This window comes from Schistocerca serialis, chromosome 5 (assembly GCF_023864345.2).
Source record: "Schistocerca serialis cubense isolate TAMUIC-IGC-003099 chromosome 5, iqSchSeri2.2, whole genome shotgun sequence".
Classification (NCBI taxonomy): Eukaryota; Metazoa; Arthropoda; class Insecta; order Orthoptera; family Acrididae; genus Schistocerca; species Schistocerca serialis.
Genome location: NC_064642.1, coordinates 440592992 through 440619237, shown reverse-complemented (window position 1 = coordinate 440619237; position 26246 = coordinate 440592992). Strand labels below are relative to the sequence as shown.

Below are 26246 nucleotides of genomic sequence, written 5' to 3'. Positions count from 1 at the left end.
CAGCCATAAGATCTCATTATTGTTTAGCCACTGTGGTCTACTTTGGAGAGACGGGTGAGTGATAGCTATGCACCTACACCACCGTTTACTGAACTTGCAACTATTTTGACGAACGATTAAAGTACTCGGTAGTGAAGCCACTTTATAAAAAGGGAGACAGGGATAATGTTGACAATTATAGACCTATTTCTATGCCATCGGTGTTTGCTAAAGTTATCGAGAGGCTTGTATATACAAGGTTACTGCAGCATTTAAATTCACATAATTTGCTGTCAAATGTACAGTTTGGTTTTAGAAATGGCTTAACAACTGAAAATGCTATATTCTCTTTTCTCTGTGAGGTTTTGGACGGATTAAATAAAAGGTTGAGAACGTTAGGTGTTTTCTTTGATTTAACGAAGGCTTTTGACTGTGTTGACCACAAAATATTACTGCAGAAGTTGGAACATTATGGAGTAAGGGGAGTAGCTTACAATTGGTTCGCCTCCTACTTTAAGAACAGAAAGCAGAAGGTAATCCTCCGCAATATTGAGAGTGGTAATGATGTTCAGTCCCAATGGGGCACTGTTAAATGGGGCGTTCCCCAAGGGTCGGTGCTGGGGCCACTGCTGTTCCTTGTTTATTTAAATGATATGCCTTCTAGTATTACAGGTGATTCAAAAATATTTCTGTTTGCTGATGACACCACCTTGGTAGTGAAGGATCTTGTGTGTAATATTGAAACATTATCAAATAATGTAGTTCATGAAGTAAGTTCGTGGCTTGTGGAAAATAATTTGATGCTAAATCACAGTAAGACTCAGTTTTTACAGTTTCTAACCCACAATTCAACAAGAACTGACATTTTAATCAGACAGAATGGGCATGTTATAAGCGAGACGGAACAGTTCAAGTTCCTAGGCGTACGGATAGATAGTAAGCTGTTGTGGAAAGCCCATGTTCAGGATCTTGTTCAGAAACTAAATGCCGCTTTATTTGCCATTAGAACGGTATCTGAAATAAGTGACATTTCAACACGAAAAGTAGTATACTTCGCATATTTTCATACGCTTATGTCATATGGTATTATTTTTTGGGGTAATTCTTCTGATTCAAAAAGGGTATTTTTGGCTCAAAAACGGGCTGTTCGAGCTATGTATGGTGTAAGTTCGAAAACCTCTTGTCGACCCCTATTCAATAGTCTGGGAATTTTGACATTGCCCTCACAGTATGTATTTTCTTTAATGTCGTTTGTTGTTAGCAATATTAGCTTATTCCCAAGAGTTAGCAGCTTTCACTCAGTTAATACTAGGCAGAAATCATATCTGCATGTGGAATGCACTTCCTTGACTCTTGTGCAGAAAAGAGTGCAGTATTCTGCTGCATCCATTTTCAATAAGCTACCACAAGAACTCAAAAATCTTAGCAGTAGCCCAAACACTTTTAAGTCTAAACTGAAGAGTTTCCTCATGGCTCACTCCTTCTATTCTGTCGAGGAGCTCCTGGAAGAGATAAAAAATTAAGCAAATTCCAGTGTTACATTCTTGATTTTCTTTATTTAAACTAACGACTTGTTTCATTTTATCTGTTTCTACAATCGTGTTATAATTTCATGTATTGACTCGTTCCATGACCATGGAGACTTCTCCTAAATGTGGTCCCACGGAACAATAAATAAATAAATAAAAAAAAAAAGAATCACTTGAAAACCATACAGAAGCGGTATCTATCCATTCTGAGACGACTCCAAGGCGATCTGAAAGGCAAGGGCCCCTGTCTGGTGCAGCTTTCTTCTGCGGTCTTGAAAAGCTCTAGTGCTGCTTCTTCTAGTGCTGCTTCTTGATATTGTTAAGAGTCCGTCGGAGTCTTGGTGCTGTCAAATCATAGGACGGCCGACGTGGATTGTGACACTCATCACAGTTCTTTTAATGGCTGTTTCTAAATCTATATTTAGCAAGTTCATGACGATTTCTTCATACGAGAGCTATTTTGTTTCTTCACTCTCCAATCGGTCGTGAAATTAAAGCCACAAAATCCGATGAAATTTTGCGTTGCGCAGTATGCCCGTCTGTTGCGTCACATCGCTTTTTTCAGTTGTGTGCGTACAGTGTGTCCGTAAAGATACCTAAGAAATGAAGTCCTGCTGAAGGATCTCATGCAGCTTGCATAACACAATTTGTCATGTGTTTGCTTCTTCATACAAATCTCGGGTGCATACTGCATACTGCGAAGATACTCTAGCAGCTTTTTCAATGGAAGGTGTTTGGTCACCCAACATAAAACCAGGGCTTGGTTCCCTCTGATCTTCACCTCTTCGTTGATGTACCGCTGGCTACCAGGACAGTATCTTCGCACAGACAACGAGCTGTTAACCAAGGTAGGTAACTGACGGAAAGCCATGGCGGCGGCCTTCCTTGACGAGGGTAATGGGACGCTGGTACCCCGTTATGACAAAAGTTTAAGTCGGAGCAGCGACTTTGTAGAGTAGTGTCTGGAAGGTGTAGGTAAATGTTGTTTTTTCCATACCGGTCCCACAGGCGTATTTTTCGGTGTGTCGCAGTTAGAAGATGGGATGTCTTAAGTGGGTGCCCATGCAGTACATGGGCTGTCTCGATGAAAGGGTTCTGTGTGTGTGTGTGTGTGTGTGTGTGTGTGTGTGTGTGTGTGCGTGTGCGTGTGTGTGTGTGTGTGTGGGTGTGTGGGTGGGTGGGTATGGGTGCGTGGGTGGGTGGTTGGGTGGGTGAGTGGGTGGGTATTGTTAGGAAAGGAGGGGGCCTACTTCACGCGCTGGTTTACTCCGTGTTTACTACCTATCATCAGTTGGGAAGTGTACGAGACACACCGAAGTTCATAAACAGGATATACCAGGGGAACCGTGCGAAACTTTCGCACTTTCATATTTCTAAATAAAGGGTAGTTGGTGAGAATGGCAAGCATGTTTGTCATTTCGGAGTGTATATTCTTTTAGAAAGCTCAACTTCTATGAGGGGCAGTGATAACGGCTATTATCGATGATAATGCTGTAAACAAATTATACAGGTAATACGTACTTTAAAGCAAATAGTATGTTTTAGCGCAAAATGGGTATGCAATGTCAGAAACGGGTTAAAAAATCTTTCTAACGATACCTCAGTCAGTAATTTTTGAGAAAAAGGCATGTTGACTTGGGAACATGACTTGGGAAATAATGTAAATGATTAATAAAAATAACCTGTAAGTTTTCGAAAGCAGTATACGGCTAAGTTTTCCAGGCTCCATTCTGTATTTTGGCAAACCTACAAATCTCCAAGCACTCTTTGGGTTGCAGTACTCACCGGTACGGAAATACTTCAGCATACATTTTGAAATATAAATGACCGACAGCACAATTCCATTTCCACTACCCACTGAAATGGCGCATGCCGCATTTCTGTTGTTAGATCGGTAACGTAGTCAGTGGACATACACGGAAAACTGTCAGCCCCAAGTCATTTGATTACTAACGACATTTGTCGCATCACAACTAAGTTGACAAAATATGGCGGCCTGGAGTTGCATTTTCGAACAGAATCCGTTTCATCTTCCTCGAAAATTACCGCTGTGTACTTCTTATACGTCGTCCTAATGTCATATTAAGAATGTGGTGCAGTACGTTTGTTTGCACAGCCGAGAAATATGATGCGTTCCCCGCAATAAAATTTTATTCAGGCTATTATTCCTTTGTAAATACTGTGCAGTTTATGCCCAATATTTTTTTACCGGGAACCTAACAACAAATAAATTTACCAAATCTTGATCAAAAGCAAAAGTAAAGGAGGTTTGTGATAGTCATTTGGCCTATGTTTGTATCATTATAGATATGGAAGTAGCTATTGTGGAGAAGGAGTACTAATTTGAATACGATTCCTGTGCTTTACCAAGCCAATCCGTTAATTTACGAAGTTCTTAAGGAGCTTAAAATGCTGTACGTAACTGATTTATAATGAAAGATATTAGTGGGAAACGATTAAATTGAGTTCACCAAGATTATTTTTTTGTCTCCTGTGAAAAGAAAGGAAGATTACGGTTGAATGTTCCGTTGGCTACTAAATCATTGAACCTCAAGGTGGGATTAAACCGTTTGTGGACTGAGCGATACAATACTAGTCTTCATTCCTAAATGTTTTTCATTTATTAGCTCATGAAGCGTTTCAGGAGATTCCCTTTATCATATCTGTGGCATAAAACGTAACATATAAGACGCGATATTACATGAAGTAAATTACAAATCGCATAGTACACTGGAAAATATACCTATTAAAGTCAGTACTAAATATCATATGACTTCCTTCTTCATAACACCACCAGGGCTCCATAGACAACGTCAGTTAGGCTTCGTATAAGCAAAACATCTGCAGTAGTAGGTAGCGTTAGTGAAAGAATTGCCTACTAGATCATAAACGTCATTGTTCTTACTCTCTTCGTTATATCTCTTTAATTATTTCTTTATCTCCTTATCATGTTGACGGCCATGTACTATATTTCTATTTTTTAATAGTATGGTTGGATTTTGCGTGTTGAATCCTGCCATACGTGATGCTTACCTGTGTACGAGTTCTAGCAATTTGAAGCACTATAACTCCGACATAGCCGGTACAAATTTGTAACTGCAAAGGCTGATCTTAAGAGGTGTTACCTGCGACGAGTCCATAAAAATCAGTGTTTCCTCTAAATCGTAAAAAATGTTCCTTATCCTTCCACAGCAGCAGCAGAATGCATGTCTCACTCTATTATCTGGGGAGGGGATGGGGGAGGATACATGAATAATTTCTGTACCTAATTCATCTACAGCTCATTCAGGCCCTAAGGCCAGAGGATAATCGTGCCAGACGGCGGTCTGTCAGGGGCTGTTGCAGAAGCGTACCTCGGATCCACTGCTCACATCCAAGATTTTATTTACCGATGAGACAGGGTTCACAAGTGACGGTTTTTTGAATTTTCATAGCCAGTAAGTATTTGCAGTTGTGAATCCCCAAGCAATTCATGAAAGAGGGAATCAACACAGATTCAGAGTCAACGTATGGACAGGCGTACTTGGCGATACATTAGTAGGGCCGTAAGTGGTATTACAAAGGTTAACTGGGGCGCATTATGTGGACTTTCTCATTAATGTTTTCCTAAGTTGCTGGGGGCTGTGCCACTGCAGCAACGAGAACAAATGTGTTTCAAGCAGCGTGGTCTGTTTGTTATCCAGACCTGAATCCCCTAGAATTTTGCTTACGGGAAAACTTGAAGGAATGGTCCACGCTACGCCAATCAATGATGTGTGGACATTACAGGGTCGCGTCTTCAATGTGTGCCAGCAGGTAGAACATCAACCGTGTATACTTCAAAGGGTGTGTCATTCCTTACGATGGAAGGCAGGGGGTACATTGCAAGACGGACGCCACGCTCAACACCTCCTGTAAACAAGTGATTATCATGGAATATATGTATTACCGGGCCCATCTTTACTGGACTTATTTTTCTTGTTTCAGTGAGTACTACCACCTCTCAAAGTGTTAGACACTTTTCTTCGAACACCCTGTATATCTATATCTTTCTGTAATTTAGAGTTCGCTGTGGATTTTAGTTGAAATTTATATACTAAACTATTTCGATTCGTGCAACTTGAATAAGTTCTAATTTCAGTAGCTTTCAAATGCTGCAGCTACGGCACTGATTGTGTCTATTTCATCCCTTTGTTAACAGTTTTTATTACATATAGAATTTAAATAATAAATATTGTATTTAATACGTTTTTTTCGTTTAAAGATACAGCTGATGTCATAATCAGTACTTTCACTGACGCCGCAAACTGGCGAAATGTTTCTCTTGTACACTGGCGAACTGCTTATGTCAATTGGGCACTGATGGCGTTATAGGGTAGTGAGTGATATGATACGCTGTAGTAATTATAATAGGAATGTTCTCGTTTGTTTCTACGATGTTCGAATATCTTAATACAACGTCTTAATATTTTGTCTTATACCTTATGTTCCTTGCCACAGATATGATGTTGGCGTTCTCCCGAAAGGCGTCATGAGTTGATATTCTAAAGTTATTTTGGTGAACATGGCCAGTGTTTTAGCATTTAACTCCAATATGGTCGTCGATCTCCTTAGAGGCTTTTTGTCTAAATAATATAACACCATCGGAACGGTAATGCGGAGCAGAGAATAAGACATTGGACTCGGGGAGGCGTGACTAGCCGTCCTTACTAATGGTTCCCGCAGTTTCTCAAAATCTGCAGAAACAACTTCAGGGATGGTTCTTTTTCCCCGGAACGCATCCGTGGAGCGACGTGTGTTTGGTCGCGTGCAGCTGACGGTGTTTACACGTTCTTCCCTATATGTGAGTTTGTCGTACAGTGCAAGAGTCGTGTGTTGGCAGATGTGCTATCAGCCTGCAAGACCCTGTAGTTGAGGGATTTCTGGACTTCGCGATGCAACTGCGCACCCGCCCTCCAAAATTTTGTTTCCAAACTGCAATTAACAATGCGCCGTCTGGCGCAGTGAGCGGAAATTATCGCCCATAAACTGGCGCTCCGGAGGCGTCTCGTTTCTGCCTGGCGGACGAGAGGAAGTCCAACTCTGCACTGGGCGCACGTAACGTCGCTGGCAGAAATGGCAGGTTCACGGTTAGGCAACGGCGAGACTGAAGTGAGATCCGGTTTCTGGAAATTGTTCCAACGTCTCTAATATCGATGCTTATAAATCGATTTTTCCTTCTAGCTGGAAGTCACGCAGCTAACGCAGAGGCTAATACTGATATAGAGATGTAATGCTCCATCGAATACACAAGATTCCAAGGTATAAACATACAGAGCACAGCAGTAATTTCTATTAATGAGTTACAAATTTTATACAAAATACAGACTGTTAAAGTCAGTCAATTTCTTAGACGCATGAAACAGCAAATAATTTTCCCATGCAGTGGTAAGTATTACGCATTGTGTATCGTTTGGTAGGAAAGAAAATGTCAGGGTTAAACTTTCTGTCGACGATGGCGTATTACAGCTCGTCTAGGTCAGAAAAGAGGAAGGAGATGGGTGCTGTCCATGCCGGGGCATGGAAACCACGATAATGTCGATGGTTCAAATGGCTCTGAGCACTACGGGACTTACCATCTGAGGTCATCAGTCCCCCAGAACTTAGAACTACTTAATCCTAACTAACCTAAGGACATCACACACATCGATGCCCGAGGCAGGATTCGAACCTGCGACCGTAGCGGTCGCGTGGTTCCAGACTGCTCGGCCACCCCAGCCGGCGATAATGTCGATGGCCAGACGGGGTTTGAACCCCCACTTCTTCTGGATGTGACTCGAATTCTTCAAGCACTGTGTCCCTCAGCGTTATGTCGTGAGAGAAAACACAAAAAAGTATTATGTCGAATAATGCCCTACAAGCAAGGGGATTAATGTAGAACAGAAGGCGCTACTTTGATGCAGCAGTCCTATTTGCACTGAAATCTCTGTTTTGGGAATATGTTTGCTTTTCTTAGATGTATTCCGCTTTACACGAAGACAGCCTTACAGGTAGTTCTCCATTTGTTTATCGAAAACATGGCACGCTGGTGGAAAAACTCTTCATTAGCAATCTTTCTTTGGTTGACAGCTCTTGGTCTGGGTTTATTAGAAGCTAGTTTCGTCATTTCTACATTAGTAGAGACTTCTGCATTATGTATAGCTTGCTTTAAAAATGCCAGTCACTATCTTCCTAGGGCTGTATTCCCTTGTTATGTTTTCTCTTCGACTATTACAAGGATCTGGCTGTGTCACATTATATGACGAAACCATGGGTGTGTTCTTAGTTCTATTGTTCTCGTAAACGACCTTTCTTCGGCAACGCGTTACAGGACTTCCTGGTTGGTGGTTTTATCTGTTTATTTTAATAGCCGTCAGACGTACCATACCTCAAATGCTTCTAGAAATTCAGCTGGTTAAGGTACTGAATTGAAATTCAGAGAGACAGCGCTTTTTTATGTATACAAATAAGTTTTTACTTAGCAGAAGCATTTACTCTATAATACATATTTCAGACAGATTAGAACTTTTTACTAGATAGGTCCTCGAAGTTGAACCTCTTTCTCTCGAAGACAACACTCCATCGGATGAGCCAAAATACATTTCACAACACTGTGTAATGTTGATGCTTTAAGTTGTTCTGAGACCGGTGCTGATATTCAAGACAATAAAAGCTGGTTAAAAGCTGTGAGCTATCTGGGGAAGTTAACCTTGCATTACTGAGCAACTGTTTCACCAGGTATCCAGTCCAGCTTACCAAATTCCCAACCAGACTAACATTAATTATAATCTTTTAATAGTCATCTTACGACAACCGGTGATATATATATATAAAAAGAGAATTTAAATAAAAAGAAATGAGTCAATTTATATTTGGGCATTTATTTTAACACTGATCATTGTTCCGTTAAAATTTCAGCATATTAAACTTGATTCATAACCTCGATGTAGTATTAATCAATATATGTTACAAAAGTGTACAATGAGTGTGCCGCTAAAACTAAGAAACGAGTCCCAGAACGATCAAGGGTGTTATATGGTGAGATAACTCTCTGTCCCCCATCCATGAAGAAGATTCCTGTTGTTACCTGAAGGGCGTGCTTTTGAAGATATAAGGGCTGGGAAGTATTGCTCCCCAGAAATTTCTAGAACTCTCCAGAACATTAGAGTGTATTCTAGAATATTGCATTCGAGAGCATTACAAGACATCCCAGAATGTTCTGGAATGCTCCATAATGATCCGGGATATTCTGGAATGTTCGGGAATAGTCTAGAACATTCGGAAAGACTCCAGAATGTTTGGGAACATCGTGGAACATCCCAGCTCATTGATGAACATTCCAGAACACTTTCTAATGCTGTGTAATGTTCTGAAACATTGTGGACTATTCGAAATCTTTTTGGTATGTTCTGGGATTCGACATTGGTGGGGCTACCCATTGGTCGGGATGTATAAACAAGACCTGTCGTGAATTCTAACGTCAGCTTCATATCAGGGACGAAGGTAAGAACTGAGAAGTTAGTGAAGTGAGTGAGCACAAACGGAGTGACACAGTGACTGAATATAAAACGAAAACAAAGTATGAAAATTGTGTAAATGTACTTATTGAATTTGTTAATAAAAAGTTAGTTTGATTTATATTTCAAACAATGTCCGAACGTAAAAGAGGCGTAGATATTGGCAGTTATGAAGCAAAACGACGAAAAATAAAAAGCGAAAAGAAAAACAAAGAGCGCGAAGCACGTTTAAGATCCCAACGAACCACAATGTGCTCCATGATAAGCAGAGAAACCGAAGAAATGCGAACTGCGAACTCAAGCCAGCCATGAAAATATTATCCTAAGAGCAAAGAGGACAAGCAAACAGTATAACCTAACAAATGAAGCATTCCACGACCACCTGGCGAAAGAATATAACAAACACATACACGTAATAATCGGAAAAATTGATAACATCTGCCAATTTCACAACAACAAAAAGTCACTGGAGGAACACTAGAATTCTCTTGCGTGAATGAAAAAATTCTATTCCCCCACTGGAAGCACGTCCGCAGAAGTTTTTATATTACATGACCTGGGAAACTCCAGAATCAACAATTTCATCAAAATATAAAAGTGTACAAAGCCTGCTTCTAGTTGACTTCTTTCGGTGTCATTTCGATTAGCACTAAAAGCAACCAAATCGATTATGTTTTTTACATCCAAGGACAAAGCTATCGTAACATGGGATCTTTACTAACACTACCCAACTAAGACCATCAATTTCTACAAAATTATTTCATCGAAAGTGGAGAAACGGAAATTGATTAACTATGCACAAATATCAGTGGATTGATACGAGAAGTAGCCCAAGATGTACAGAGGAACTTACACAGATATAACCAATTGATTCACGTATTGAAAACAGCACTAGACCGAATGATTTCTGATTACTATTAAGTTATAATTCAAGTCGACAGAAGACCATCTGGAGGACACTGAAACGTCCCCTTAGAAAAAATAATGAATTACTGTGCTGATAAACCTCTTACATTATTTGATTTTCAAACAGCTGAGCAGAACTGAACGTACTCAGACATTTCGCTCTTTCCCTATTCTGATCAACACTAAACTGAGACACAATATTTTTAGCGCAACGCAGTCTCAATTTTAATAATCCCTACAAAAGAATGGCCCTTACTAACAATAACCCATACCTTTCACAAATCACTTACCTCACAAAAATCTTCGTTACTCAAACTACTGCAATACAGCGAGCGCCAATACTGCCAGCTAAATAAAAGATTCAAACTGCTGAAGGCACTAACTACTGATAGGCATAGTTAGCAAATGAAAGATTTTTATAGAGAACAAACAATGTATTTGCCTTAATAATGTTCAAAACTCGTAATATCTATATGAGTTCATGATATCCAATATTACAAATTTACTGTCTCTGTCCAGATCATCCGCTCTCAAAACTCCGCCATCTCACTCGCCACATCCAAAACTGCTGGCAGCTCACCTCCAACTGCGCAACGCTACGCGCTGTTAACAGCCAACTGCCCAACACTACAATGGCGAGTATTACAACAATGCCAACCAGCCACAGACTGCACACAGCACAGCCAGTGATTTTCATACAGAGCGCTACGTGGCGTTACCAATAGAAAAACCTATACAGCCTACTTACGACACAAACGTCGATTTACTGTACCTCAGATAGACGAAGTCGCCATCGTAATTATGGACAATGAAAACACAAACCGTGACACAGTTATACAACGAAGAAGAGAAGGGCTACAATGCACTGCAGAGACACACCGCTCATGTTGATGCTCTCCAATATCAATTAATATTTCTGCACGGATAGGACGGATATCATTTTAACGTGAAAGTCATTTCCAAGAATCTCTGTGATTACAGCTTAATGATCAGAGGCAATGAAATATAAATCACATTCTCAATACTCGCCCTTTATTCCAACAATTCCTGGTAGATAGGTATGCAAAAATGGAAGCGGAACGGATACTTTACATAAGACTGAATCATAAGAAACTACGCACGGAATAATACATCCACCTTGGAGACGCAGTCACAAATGACAGACACATTGACGATGCTGGAACAATGTTAATCTAACCCTCATCATACATAGGAAGTCGGAGATATATGCACGAATACACTCAACATCCCATGACCTACAGAAGAAAATATGGACGACCTGATCTCTTCATAACAATCACATGCAACTCATCGTGGCCAGAAATCAAAGAACAGCTAAGATACTGACAAGCCCTCATGCATCGACCCGACATAACAGCCGAGTTTTCCAAAGAAAATAATTGAGATTTACTGAAGTCATCACAAAATGCCACGTCTTTGGAACTGCTAGATTCTGCATTTATGCAATCGAATGACAAAAACCAGGACTGCCTCACTCACACAATCTCATATGGCTACAGGACAGTATTCATAACAGGGATATCGATAAAAACGTCCAAGGTGAGTTTCCTAATTCACAAGAAGATCCGGAACTATACGACATAGTACTGAAAACCATGATTAACGGACCATGCAGGTCATTAAACCCCCATTCGCCATGTATGAGTGATGGAAAATTAAAAAAAAAAAAAATCCCTAAAACCATGTGTGGACGACCCACAAGATCACCAATAAACGGTGGCCTCACAGCAAAATAACGAATACGAGGCAGCGACGAACGGGAAATAGTTAATCAGTGGGTAGTACCATATAAACAATACTTACCAAAATGTTCTAAGCACACCAGGAGACGAGGTCGATGTATGCTTAAAAGAAATATTCAAAAGAAAATTCCGGGTAAAGAGACAATACACAAACCGATAGATACGATCGTAAACGTTGAAGGAAGTGTGGATTTCCCTAGAGAATTTCTAAACTATTTGCAATTACCACGAATGCCATTACACTGCCTTCGACTTATGATTGGATCTCCGATCATACTACTCAGCAAGCTCAATTCATCAAATCTATGTAAGGCAACAGCTGTTTGACGATCAATAATGTTTATAAACAAGTATTTTGTAAATAATTAGAAAATGTTTTCAATAACAGTTCTTTACTTCTTGTACTTAAAATAGTATTGTAAATAGTTAGGATAAATTTTCAATAAAATTTCTTTACTTCGAACTTAAAATTTTGTCCATTAATTCCAAGTACCATACAATCTCATATCAACTCCCTGAGCGAAGCCGGGTAGCCCAGATAACGTCAAATAAAATGACGGAACGGTTGACTCTGATCTTGCACGTCGAATATAGTTTAACAACATAAAAACACATTATTTCACCAAATCAGCCTTTTCAGTAGTTGCAAGGGCAACAGTCTGGATGATTGACTGATCTGCCCTTGTAACGCTAACCAAAACGGCCTTGCTGTGTTGGTACTGCGAACGGCTGAAAGCAAGGGGAAACTACGGCCGTAATTTTTCCCGAGGGCATGCAGCTTTACTGTATGGTTAAATGGTGATGGCATCCTCTCGGGTAAAATATTCCGGAGGTAAAATAGTAACCCATTCGGATCTCCGGGCGGCGACTACTCAAGAGGATGTCGTTATCAGGAGAAAGAAAACTGGCGTTCTACGAATAGGAGCGTGGAATGTCAGATCCCTTAATCGGGCAGGTAGGTTAGAAAATTTAAAAAGGGATATGGACAGGTTAAAGTTAGATATAGTGGGAATTAGTGAAGTTCGGTTGCAGGAGGAACAAGACTTCTGGTCAGGTGACTACAGGGTTATAAACACAAAATCAAATAGGGGTAATGCAGGAGCAGGTTTACTAATGAATAGGAAAATAGGAATGCGGGTAAGTTATTACAAACAGTATAGTGAACGCATTATTGTTGCAAAGATAGATATGAAGCCCCTCCTACTACTGTAGTACAAGTTTATATGCCAACTAGCTCTGCAGATGACGAAGAAATTGAAGAAATGTGACGAAATAAAATAAATTATTTAGATAGTGAAGGGTGGCGAAAATTTAATAGTCATAGGTGACTGAAATTCGGTAGCAGGAAAAGGTAGAGAAGGAAATGTAGTAGGTGAATATGGATTGGGGCTATGGGGCTAAGAAATGAAAGAGGACGCCACCTGGTAGAATTTTGCACAGAGCATAAGTTAATCATAGCTAACACTTGGTTCAAGAATCATAAAAGAAGGTTGTATACATGGAAGAATCCTGGAGATACTAAAAGGTATCAGACAGATTATATAAAGGTAAGACAGAGATTTAGGAACCAGGTTTTAAATTGTAAGACATTTCCAGGAGCAGATGTGGACTCTGGCCACAAACTATTGGTTATGATCTGTAGATTAAAACTGAAGAAACTGCAAAAAGGTGGGAATTTTAGGAGATGGGACCTGGATAACCTGACTAAACCTGAGGTTGTACAGAGTTTCAGGGAGTGCATAAGGGAGCAATTGACAGGAAGGGGGGAAAGAAATACAGTAGAAGAAGAATGGCTAGCTCTGAGGGATGTAGTAGTGAAGGCAGCAGAGGATCAACTAGGTAATATGACGAGAGCTAGTAGAAATCCTTGGGTAACAGAAGATATATTGAATTTAATTGATGAAAGGAGAAAATATAAAAATCCAGTAAATGAAGCGGGCAAAAAGGAATACAAATGTCTCAAAAATGAGATCGACAGGAAGTGCAAAATTGCTAAGCGGGGATGGCTAGAGGACAAATGTAAGGATGTAGAAGCGAGTATCACTAGAGGTAAGATAGATACTGCCTACAGGAAAATTGAAGAGGCCTTTGGAGATAAGAGAACCACTTGTATGAACATCAAGAGCTCAGATGGAAACCCAGTTCTAAGCAAAGAAGGGAAAGCAGAAAGGTGGAAGGACTATATAGAGGGTCATTACAAGGCCGATGTACTTGAGGACAATGTTATGGAAATGGAAGAGGATGTAGATGAAGATGAAATGGGAGATACGATACTGCGTGAAGAGTTTGACAGAGCACTGAAAGACCTGAGTCGAAACAAGGCTCCAGAGTAGACAACATTCCATTAGAACTACTGACGGCCTTGGGAGAGCCAGTTCTGACAAAACTCTACCATCTGGTGAGCACGATGTATGAAACAGGCGAAATACCCTCAGACTTCAAGAAGAATATAATAATTCCAATCCCAAAGAAAGCAGGTGTTGACAGATGTGAAAATTACCGAACTATCAGTTTAATAAGTCACAGCTGGAAAATACTAACGCGAATTCCTTACAGACGAATGGAAAAACTGGTAGAAGCCGAGCTCGGGGAAGATCAGTTGGATTCCGTTGAAATGTTGGAACACGTGAGGCAATACTGACCCTACGACGTATCTTAGGAGCTAGATTAAGGAAGGGCAAACCTACGTTTCGAGCATTTGTAGACTTAGAGAAAGCTTTTGACAACGTTGACTGGAATACCCTCTTTCAAATTCTGAGGGTGGCAGGGGTAAAATACAGGGAGCGAAAGGCTATTTACAATTTGTACAGAAACCAGATGGCAGTTATAAGAGTCGAGGGACATGAAAGGGAAGCAGTGGTTGGGAAGGAAGTGAGACAGGGTTGTAGTCTCTCCCCGTTGTTATTCAATCTGTATATTGCGCAAGCAGTGAAGGAAACAAAAGAAAAATTCGGTGTAGGTATTAAAATACATGAAGAAGAAATAAAAACTTTGAGATTCGCCGATGACATTGCAATTCTGTCAGAGACAGCAAAGGACTTGGAGGAGCAGTTGAACAGAATGGATAGTGTCTTGAAAGGAGGATATAAGATGAACAACAAAAGTAAAACGAGGGTAATGGAATGTAGTCGAATTAAGTCGGGTGATGCTGTGGGAATTAGATTAGGAAATGAGACACTTAAAGTAGTAAAGGAATTTTGCTATTTGGGGAGCAAAATAACTGATGATGGTCGAAGTAGAGACGATATAAAATGTAGAATGGCAATGGCAAGGAAAGCATTTCTGAAGAAGAGAAATTTGTTAACATCGAGTATAGTTTTAAGTGTCAGGAAGTCATTTTTGACAATTTTTGCATGGAGTGTAGCCATGTATGAAAGTCAAGCATTGACGATAGATAGTTTGGACCAGAAGCGAATAGAAGCTTTTGAAATGTGGTGCTACAGAAGAAGGCTGAAGATTAGATGGGTAGATCACGTTACTAATGAGGAAGTATTGAATAGGATTTGGGAGAAGAGAAGTTTGTGGCACAACTTGACTAGAAGAAGGGATCGGTTGGTAGGACATGTTCTGAGGCATGAAGAAATCACCAATTTAGTATTGGAGGGCAGCGTGGAGGGTAAAAATCGTAGAGGGAGACCAAGAGATGAATACACTAAGCAGATACAGAAGGATGTAGGTTGCGGTAGGTACTGGGAGATGAAGAAGCTTGCACGGGATAGAGTAGCGTGAAGAGCTGCATCAAATCAGTCTCAGGACTGAAGACCACAACAACAACAACAACAACTTAATACGATGGTCATGATTTTTTCAACCAAGGGAAAACCAATTGTTTTTCTCAGTTCCTGTCCAACTGCACTACAGGTCTATAACATTGTCGTCTGCGTTTCTTCTGTTGAGCATCCTGCGCGACGTTGTGTTTTTACACTGGAAAGCCACTGTCAACTGCGGGCGGCACCGTTGAAGCGTCTTATATTCCAAGAGGTTATGGAAAACGGGACAGATCGGTCATTAGAAAGTCAGGATGGACGACATTGTTTCGGTGTCCTGGAATATGAGCCGCAAAGTAGACGATTGCTGAGCTGTAACATGTGGGAAGTTTCACGCATTAAGTGCGGGTAATCTCTACCACGGATGACTCTTTTAGTGAAAGAACACGAAGTTCATATGCAAGATTTTCCCTTATTATGTGTGAAACGAGAGTGTACATCTAGGCATTTTTTTCATGCTCTGGTAATGGGAGCTGCGACAGCTGTTGCAAAGTTTTGTCTTTTCAGTCCAATATCCTATTAAGAAGGGTGTAAGACAAGGCTGTAGCCTTTCGTCCCTTCTCTTCAATCTGTACATCGAGGAAGCAATGATAGAAATAAAGGAAAGGTTCAGGAGTGGAATTAAAGTACAAGGTGAAAGGATATCAATGATACGATTCGCTGATGTTTGTTATCCTGAGTGAAAGTGAAGAAGAATTAAATGATCTGCTGAACGGAATGAACAGTCTAATGAGTACACAGTATGGTTTGAGAGTAAATCGGAGAAATACGAAGGTAATGAGAAGTAGTAGAAATGAGAACAGCGAGAAACTTAACATCAGGATTGATGGTCACGAAGTCAATCAAGTTAAGGAATTCTGCTACCTAGGCAGTAAAATAACCAATGACGGACGGAGCAAGGAGGACATCAAAAGCAGACTCGCTATGGCAAAAAAGGCATTTCTGGCCAAGAGAAGTCTACTAATATCAAATACCGGCCTAATTTGAAGAAGAAATTTCTGAGGATGTTCAGTCGTGGACAAAACGAGCGAGAGCCCCTCGCCTTTTCGTTATGCTGATCCGCACACCTTTAAAGTCTGCTACACAGCATAACACGCAAAGCGACGAAGTGCTACCAACATACTATACACAGGCGTGATATTGAAAAACTATCCGAAATTCGTCAGACTGTTTTCAATCATGTGTAAGACTATATTAATGGTGATTAGTGTTTTAAAAAATGTCTCTGAGCACTATGGGACTTAACTTCTGAGGTCATCAGTCCCCTAGAACTTAGAACTACTTAAACCTAACTAACCTAAGGACATCACACACATCCATTCCCGAGGCAGGATTTGAACCTGCGACCGTAGCAGTCGCGCGGTTCCAGACTGTAGCGCCTAGAACCGCTCGGCCACTACGGCCGGCGGTTAGTGTGTTAACCACAACACCTAAATATAAGATATAAATGAAAGAAGAAAAGCTAATTAATATGAACTGTACTAGTAAAAATGAATTTCACTTTATCGAGATAACATAACATAACGGTTTTAGTAAGACAAAGTACCCCAGATCGTTACGAATTAGCAAAATATTATGCTCATTCGGTCGCGAAATGGTCTGTGTCAACGTTCAGACCAGTCATACTGGATTACCGTTGCTGACCTACCATGAAAGTGTGCAAATTCAGTTAAAAATCATTCAGAGCAACACTTAAGTCAATTCAGTTATTGACAGAAGAGGAAAAAGTCGGCAGTAACAAGTATGAAATTCTACAAGAGTTTGCCGGCCGGTGTGGCCGTAAGGTTCTAGGCGCTTCAGTCTGGAACCACGTGACCGCTATGGTCGCAGGTTCGAATCCTGCCTCGGGCATGGATATGTGTGATGTCCTTAGGTTAGTTAGGTTTAAGTAGTTCTAAGTTCTAGGGGACTGATGACCACAGATGTTAAGTCCCATAGTGCTCAGAGCCATTTTCTACAAGAGTTTCATATCGACATCCACAGGGCGCCGATACAGAGTAAAGGTAGCAATAAAACGTATTGGGGGAACGATAATTTCTTAAAATTCCTTTACTGATGGTCTATCTGCCTCCATCGAGATCAGAACCGAAAACAGACCAGACCTCCCTTGCAGTAGCAAACACCTTTCACTACGCTACCAGAGAACCCAGGTAAACAGCCCTGTATTATTACCCCAGACATGAATTAGCAGGAAATTTCGCAGTGAAAATGGCAAAATGGTCTGCAGTTTCTGTTGTATAGAGCTTTCTGGACTCAAAAACATGAACTGTCTACCTTTATGTCACCGCTTATGTGAAATAAAGTGAGTAAATTTAGTAGGATAATTCTGCACCACCCCAGGAAATAAACGGCGACGTAGCTGCCAAACGTTTTCTACAATGTTTCGAATTCTCCATCAGACGTGCCACAGCCAGAAAACGTTCATTAGCCGAAGTATTCCTTAAGGTAGCTAGCAATGGGAATGCTCTCACATCTAAAACGCGGTGGCATTAATAGTGGGATCTATTGTACACAAATGGATTTTATTTGCATTCCTGTAAACGTGATTTGGATCGAAAACGTAGCTACGGTTAATATGCTGATGTATCGACTGCAACTGGAACATTTCGAATAAAGAGTAGGGGAAATTATTATGCGGCCCTCATCTTCACTAACTGTGGTAGCTATTTTCGTTGTTATTATTTCGTCGCGTAAATCGGTAAAAATGGTACCCTACTAGCCTCGCTTTCTTGACCGTCTATCTGTCCACCCAACCCTTAAAACCCGTTTACCTCGAGTACGGGTGGACATAATAAGCGGAAATGTATCACACGTCCTGCGGTATACGGCCCCTTAGTGGTGTAAAAACGTGAGCTATGTCAACGCAATCTAAAGGTACGGCCGTTTATGTAAAGAAAATTTACGCGAAAGGTCAAAAAATGGCTCTAAGAAGTATGCCACCAAACTGCTTAGGTCATCAGTCCTCTAGACGTAGAACTACTTCAACCTACCTAACCTAACACACATCTATGCCGGGGAAGGATTCGAACTGACGGTGCAAGGAGCCGCGCGGTCCCCGATACGACGCCGTTGAGCGCTCGGCTAACGCGCGCCGGCAAGCTGTTGCTATCATCTGGTGTTGCTAAAAAGTTATTCACTTCTGGTGTATGATTTTCTGCGCAGTTCATTTAAGAAAAAATAATTGAAATATATTTGATGTTACGGAAGAGGAAGGACGCCTAATTCAATTCCCCTTGTCTTCATTCATGATGTTAGATTCGCAATCTGAGCATACGTACTATCCATAACCACAGTTTAGATCCAAGTCATAGTCACCGATATGCGAATACAACACATTGGCTTATACTTGAGGTATTTCGTTTCGCACGAAGTGGTGGCAGACGATGCTGTGGCGTCTTCGAAACGCGAGTTTCGCCAGTGCTAGCTATCTCAGCACATCAGCTGAGTGAACTTGCATAGTATGTTGGTAGCACTTCGTCGCCTTGCCTGTTATACTGTATAGCAGACTTTATAGCTGTGCGGATCAGCATAACGAACAGGCGAGGGGTCTCGCTCGTTTTGTCCACGACTGTACGTCTGGAGTACAGCATTGTATGGTAGTGAAACATGGACTGTGGGAAAACCGGAACAGAAGAGAATCGAAGCATTTGAGATGTGGTGCGATAGACGAATGTTGAAAATTAGGTGGACAGATAAGGAATGAGGAGGTTCTACGCAGAATGGGAGAGGAAAGGAATATGTGGAAAACACTGATAAGGAGAAGGGACAGGATGATAGGACATCTGCTAAGACATGAGGGAATGACTTCCATGGTACTAGAGGGAGCTTTAGAGGGCAAAAACTGTAGAGGAAGACAGAGATTGGAATACGTCAAGCAAATAATTGAGGACGTAGGTTGCAAGTGCTACCCTGAGATGAAGAGGTTAGCACAGGAAAGGAATTTGTGGCGGGCCGCATCAAACCAGTCAGTAGACTGATGGCCAAAAAAAAAAAATCCTAGTAGATTGTTAGTTGTATGAGACTGTTCCAAGTTGAGATAAACTGAAAAGGGTGTTCCGGCTCCCGCATTCATTTTATGCAGAGAACCTTTATCGAAACCGAGGAATTTAACCTATTTTTAATTTGTTCATGGGAAAATATTATCCATTTTTCCATTAAAAAAAAATTTCATTTTGTTTCAGTATCAGATACGCATTGGAAATTACATGACACGTTTCAATCACTCTGGATTATCTTCATAGCTAAAAATTCTGCACGACAGAATTAAAGTACCATTTTTTTGAAACCGGTAATTGTTTCTCACTGCGACGTAGAAGTTTGAAATTCGAGTTAAAGTTGCCTACAATAGTCCTCTCTAAAGCTGAGGAAACGAGGCGCCTTGTGACGTCATCCTAGGGCAACGCAAGGTGTGGACAAAACACACGCAAATAAATAGCTGTAAGTCTTAAATTCATTTGAAATGTATGGTGGATTAATGGCGTCACATAGTCACCGAACTACTCTACAATTTTGCTGAACGCCACCGCGGACGTTTCACACTAGGGAGAGCTCGTCACATCACCACTTACCCACATTTTACCACTTCTTTTGAAGTCTCTGCGATGGCGCTCAAATCCGCGACACAATGCGTTTGCTCTGTTTTCTTTTGGGTGGCTAAGAATAAGATCTCAGATACGCCATCGCTCAGAATCGACACAGAAACCTCAGAGAGTGGCATAAAGGTAGTGACTGAAACCACCCATTTTGCTGGGGTGTTGACTGCCGCATATTTCGTGGTCGAGAACCTCAGTTCTCAGTGTGATGAACAAGAGGAGAACGTTATTGACATCTTTGACGCTGCTGCCATTACTCTCTAAGAGTATTCTGGGTCTGCGTCCCCACAGAACGTGATCGTAGCGCTCTGGAGTGCAGTGCGACCGCTATCTTTGCTCTGGTGTACAGGTTGGAACCACTAGGGACCGTTCAGTATCATGCTATGAAATTTGAAGGTGATCTGTAGCTACAAAGGGTGCTTATGTTTTTGAGCTGTCTTGGTTTGCGTCGTTGATCACGGATGGATGCAGCCTTAACACATGCGTGAATAGAATGGCAAAAGGTCACTCTAAGGCGCTCGGTTCGGCAATAGTAGCACATATCAATATTTATGTAAAAATATTCCTTTACAGAGAATAGCTACGAATTATTCCTAGCTGGCCACAGGCGCGCAACTGGCGTCGGAGGAGTGTCATGCTGTTGCCTATTTGCAGCAATCTAAGTCTACTTCGCCGGTATTTCATTTCAGATGCTGTAAAGTCCTCTAGATCAAAGCAGCCACTGTGACAATATTTTAAGGCCATTGGCTGAAGGGAAGGCTTCTTCTCGCCGGTGGAAGGTAGGCACACGAGGTGTAGGAGAAATGACCATGAGCCTCTCCTGCTTAATTATTAAGCTTTCTTTATTGTTTTATTTTCAATCAGTTCGCCATCCGCTGGTTATGGCCCTGCTCAAGACAAACACGCAACATTGTGTGAATGTGGTACAGGTAGGCTGTTCCAAAGTTGACGCAAGTGGCAACGGAGTCCGTGTCCATCTCTCATTCTGCTCGTAGGCGGGTGCAGCTAGTTCACTAGACTTCTTTAGTGCAAATGTTTTGCACATGCATGAGTTGTTCAGCCACTCCTGTTCGCGGGCGCTCCGCCAGTGGAGTTACATCACGTATCATACGGCCTGGTTGCAAGACTGCCTGAAATTAATCCGTTTGCATAGCGCTGCACACCTACGCCCGTGTCCAGCCACCAGCCCTCGTGCGGGTGCGTGAGCTGGAACATCTCCAACTACAGTACACCCCCTCGGCCATACAGTTCTCGGTGGCTTAGGTAGTTCAGATGTAGACGTAAAAGTGAGGAAACAGAAGTTGGATGCGTGTACTTACGACCGTGGACGATGTGGAAGAGGCAGGGCCGGTCCTGGCGGCCGACGCTGTTGGAGGCCCAGCAGGCGAGCGTGCCGAAGTCGGTCTCGGCGGCGGGAGTGTAGCGCAGCTCGGAGGCGGCGCCGCGCGCCGCGGCGCGGGAGGCGGGCAGAGGCAGCACGTCGCGGCCGCGCTGCAGCGTCCAGCTGAAGCGCACCGCCTCGCCGCCGGGGTCGGCGTCCACCTCGCACAGCGCCGACACCGCCTCGTGGCGCACGGCGCCGACGCGCGCCTCCTCGTGGCCCGGCCGGCACCGCGGCGCGTCTGCAAACACCGCCACGTGCTCGAGGACAGGCAACATAGCGAGGTTAACCCTCCCATCAACAAAGGGACGCACAGGGGCTGGACAAAATACGGCAATACCAAAAACACATTACCAACCCTAATATGATGTAGCAAAACCGTTGGCACTCCAAACAGCTTCCTGTTCGGTTTTCAAGGGTATCTCATACTACTCTTCCTTCAAAACAGAAGCAAGTTCAGGCAATGATGATGGAGGTGCATAGCAATAACATTCCCTTCTGTCCGAGCTAGACCATAAAGGCTCAATAACATTGAGGTGTGGCGACTGTGGCGGCCAGGGGAGCAGCGACAATTCTTGCTCGTGCTCTTAAAACCAGTCGTGGGCAATGCGAGCAGTGCCAAGAGAGAACATGTCGTCTAGGATCGAAGAGTCGCCATCTGTAACACTAGATGGCCCTGAACACCCAAAATTCTTCGCTGTAATGCGACTTTGCTGAATATTCATGGGACCGTGGACGAGCATCACTGAACCACGTATAACTCTTGCGACGTAAACTGGAAACAGTTGCAAACAAGAACGACCCGCCCAAATGACTGAGCCATGGTAAAATTGCTGTTTTGAAGAGCGCGCCACAGCGCGTAGTGTGAAGCAGTTGCCCTCCGTTTCTGGCGGTGGCGCCGCTGTGGCAATCGCAGCTTTGGTGTCTCCCTCTGCTGGGAAAGAGCAAAGGTTGCCTGTAGACGTGCATTTAAGGGGCGCTATGAGCTCGCCAATGGGTCAATTGGTCAGCCAGGTCAGTGTGGGGCAGTCAGTCTGTCGTCCGGAGTGCTAGTATGTTTAGGCCGCCAGTCTGCTCGAGTTTGTTCAGGCTATCGTCATTGGCAGTTGGATCGATCGGCTGGTCGGTCGCGCACTGAGACACAAGATCAACTGCCCGTCTTGAGCGTCGGCGCATGTGAGGTCGCCACGTCAGTCCGGTGGGCCACGCCGTATAGCGAGGGGTAGTGGCTTCGCGGCCGACACGAGAGCAACAGGAGCCAACCCACGACATCGGTCTGACCGGTGCGAGCTGCGACGCCGTGAGACGGGAGATCGGCGCGCCTTCCTGCGTCCATTGAAGCGGCTGGCAGCGGACGATTCAGGAGATCGTTTTGGGGGTGCTGCGCCAGGTCTTCGCCAGACATCGCTGTTTATTAGAAGTGATTCGTGATATAGTGTTTCATTTACTTGTTAAATTCTACATGTTTTCTTGGTCAGTCTCTCGTCCCCAGCTTGCTCGTCTGTCTCTCGTCCGCATTTGTTAGGCAGTTAGGGTCTGTCTGTCTGTCTGTCTGTCTGTGTGTGTGCCGTACGTTAATAGCTGCCTCTGCCATGTTTGTTGGATTCGGTGTTAACGAATTTATTGCTTGAAGTGTAACGGCCGAATTCCTGAAATATGTTGTTATCTTGCCTATTATCTTGAGAGGAGGTATATGTGTAATGTAGAGTATGTTTGGCTAACATTGTACATTTCATGTAAGACTGCATTTCATGGGTTTTAATTTAAATGGTTATTTTAGTATATAAAGTTGCCACCCTTCCACCGTAAGCGTTTTTTTTTTGTTGTTTTTTTTTTAATCAATCTGCACCTTCGGTGGCAAGTTAATCTTTTAGTGTTAGAGTTTTGTACCATTTCCATGCCTCCTACAGGGTGCATAGTTTATGAACTTGTGTGAGTTGTTAAAAGTTTTAATTTAAAGTAATCTGGTGTGTTGCAGATTTGAACCAGTGTAGTCTTTCAGAGGTTGTTGTGAGCGGTCGTAACTACGGCCATCTCAAAAGGGAGCGGCAAGGTTCTCAGCCCGAAAGCTCATACTGTCAAAAATTTGTTTTTTCTGCCTCTCAATAAATTGTAACTTGATATTTAGAGAGTGCTTTCTGATTATAATTTTAAATCTGTTTCTAAAAAAAGGCATTTAGGAATAAAATTTCCATTTGTTGAAAGAAATTTGATTTGTTTTTATCAGTTACCCACAGTTCCGTTTCAGCCGCGCTCGCGAGTGGCCGCTGTTAACTGTTGCGCTGCACTTCAGTGTTTACATCGCTGTACTTGTGCTTCGCCGAGTGCCGTCCGTCCGTTAATATCCGTGTTCGTTCCTGTTCCTTGTGATCTGATCGCTCTTTCTGGTCTTGCTGCTGCTACTTGGAATTTCGGTTGTTTAACCGAAATTGCTTCGCTGGATTAACCATGGCTACAAACCTCAGGAAGAATACTCTGGTATTTGCTTTTGACAAAGAATCCCGTCCTGTTCAGCCGACATCCCTGGAAATAGATGACTGGATTACACAGGTAATTGGTCTAAATTCTGAAACCGTTCATACCTGGCAACTGGATCGGGAAAAATACTGTGTTTTTGTCAAGTTAATCAGTGCTTCGACTGTTGATGAAGTGTTACGAAAGTGGGGCTATGAAGTAGATTTTGTGCATAGAAATGGTTATAAAAGTAAGGTTTCCATCTATAGAGCGGACATTCATTACAAAACCGTTCGTGTCTTGAATCTCCCCATTGAAATTGAAAATGATAAGATTAAGGAAGCTCTTTTAAACTACGGAGACGTTAAATCAATTGCAAATGAAAGATGGTCGCCTCGCTTTAAACTGCAGTGTTTTAACGGGGTCCGCTGTGTAGAGATGGACGTTAAGACGAATATTCCGTCTCACATAACTGTTTGTGGGTATAAGGCACAAATTGTTTATACAGGTCAGGAAGCTACATGTCATATATGTAACGAAACCGGCCACTTCAGACAGGAATGTCCGCGGCGAACTGTTGTGCTTAAAAGTAATTTGATACAGCGTCAGAAGATTACCTTAAATGATCTGTTACCAAAGAATAGCCCGGAACAACTGGTTGAGGATGTTAACGCAGCGGGACAAGCTGATGTCTCCCTTCACGATAACAGTCAATTTCCCCCGTTAACAACAAAAGGAAACCCCGTTGCCACTACTCGTGAAACTGAAATGCAACCGAAAAAACGACCTCTGGAGATAACTGATAGTTGTTCAGAGGACGAACTGTCTTGTCCCACTCCCTCACTTCGCAAGCAAAAACAGTGCGATGAGAAGGCAGAGGAACCTGAAGGCAAAATGCGAATGGAAACTAATGAACAGAAAGATAATACACATACGGTACCAGAAAATGAAAGGGGTGTAAGCAGCATTAATTTGCAAGAAACAACAGGTGCAGTAGCCGATTGCAAAGATCAGAATCTATCTGTTAATAAACAAATTCAGGGAGAGGATGCAAAACTGCAGTCTCCATTTGTTTCCCTCGATCAGAAAGTGAGTGAAATTAATAAAGAATGAGGAAGTGGTGGCCAAACTGAAATCACGGTCAACACCTCAGGGCAGGCGCCGGCAACCGAAATTGCTAAAGCGTCTGCTGCTGCTCCAGCTCCAGATAAGCCGCGAAGTAAAATACCGACGCAACCAAATGAGAATGTAGCTCGTAACCAAGGGAAGGGAAAATCCAGTAGGGGCGACCCAAGCCCAAAGAATGTTCAGTCCGAAACGGTCGTACACGAATCACTGGAGGAAAAATCAGAAAGTTTACCAGGAAATCAGTCTGCTTGCGGTACAAGAGAAAACATCAGAAGTAGAAAAAAAACGGGACAGTAACTAATAAACTGATTGAAGTGTTATTCCATGTTCAGCCTTCCGAGAAAACTGTTACAGCTTAACTGAACCACAGTAAACTAAATTAGTTCAACAAAACAACTACATAGTGACAGCACAATGACGCAATCTTATTCTGTCACCACTATAAACATAAATAAAATCACGACCGGTTTGAAATTATCGGCCCTTAAGGAATTTTTGTACGAATCCGCGACTGATATTGCCCTGTTACAAGAAGTACTAATTTCGGATTTGGTAATTCCAGGTTTTGCCAGTTACATAGATGTGTCTCCCGAAACAAGTGTTGGAACAGCTATTTTGGTAAGGGAAGGGATTACAGTAAGCGAGGTGGAACGACTGGAATCCGGAAGGGGAATAGGACTAAATATCTATGATGTGACTATCATCAACTTGTACGCCCCTTCAGGAAGTTCTCATCGAGCTGACAGGGCACGTTTCTTCAAAGACGACTTGATATACTTGTTAAGGAAATCACCAAGACAGTTATTACTTGGAGGTGATTTTAATTGTGTTTTAAATCGAAAAGATCAGTTACCTAATTTTAATTTTTCAAGTGAACTAAAACAATTAGTTACTGGTTTAGAATTAAAGGATATATGGGAAATCAAATACCCCTCCATTGTTGAGTTCACTTATGTCACGGCAACATCACGTAGCAGGATTGATAGACTATATATTTCTAAAAATCTTGTAACTTCCGTGACAAAAGTAGAAACCATTCCTACGTACTTTTCAGACCATTCAAGTGTCTTAGCTTGCATAAATCTAACAAGACAGCCGGTTCGCCGATTCAAGAATCAGTGGAATTTGAACACTTCCTTGTTAGTTAATCATGATTTAGAAGATCTGATTAAAGAAACATTGGCAATATGCCTGCGAGCCCGTAGTAGATATGCCACTGCTATTGACTGGTGG

At 42.2% G+C, this 26246-nt stretch overlaps 1 protein-coding gene across 1 annotated transcript in view; it reads right to left on the bottom strand.

Annotated features, from left to right (window-relative positions):
- LOC126481985 (hemicentin-2) overlaps positions 1-26246 on the bottom strand; it is a 1625790-nt gene that overhangs the window by 174854 nt on the left and 1424690 nt on the right. The window contains exon 10 of the mRNA XM_050105950.1: positions 21370-21672. Coding sequence (XP_049961907.1) covers positions 21370-21672 — 303 coding nt within the window. The remainder of the gene's footprint in view (positions 1-21369; positions 21673-26246) is intronic.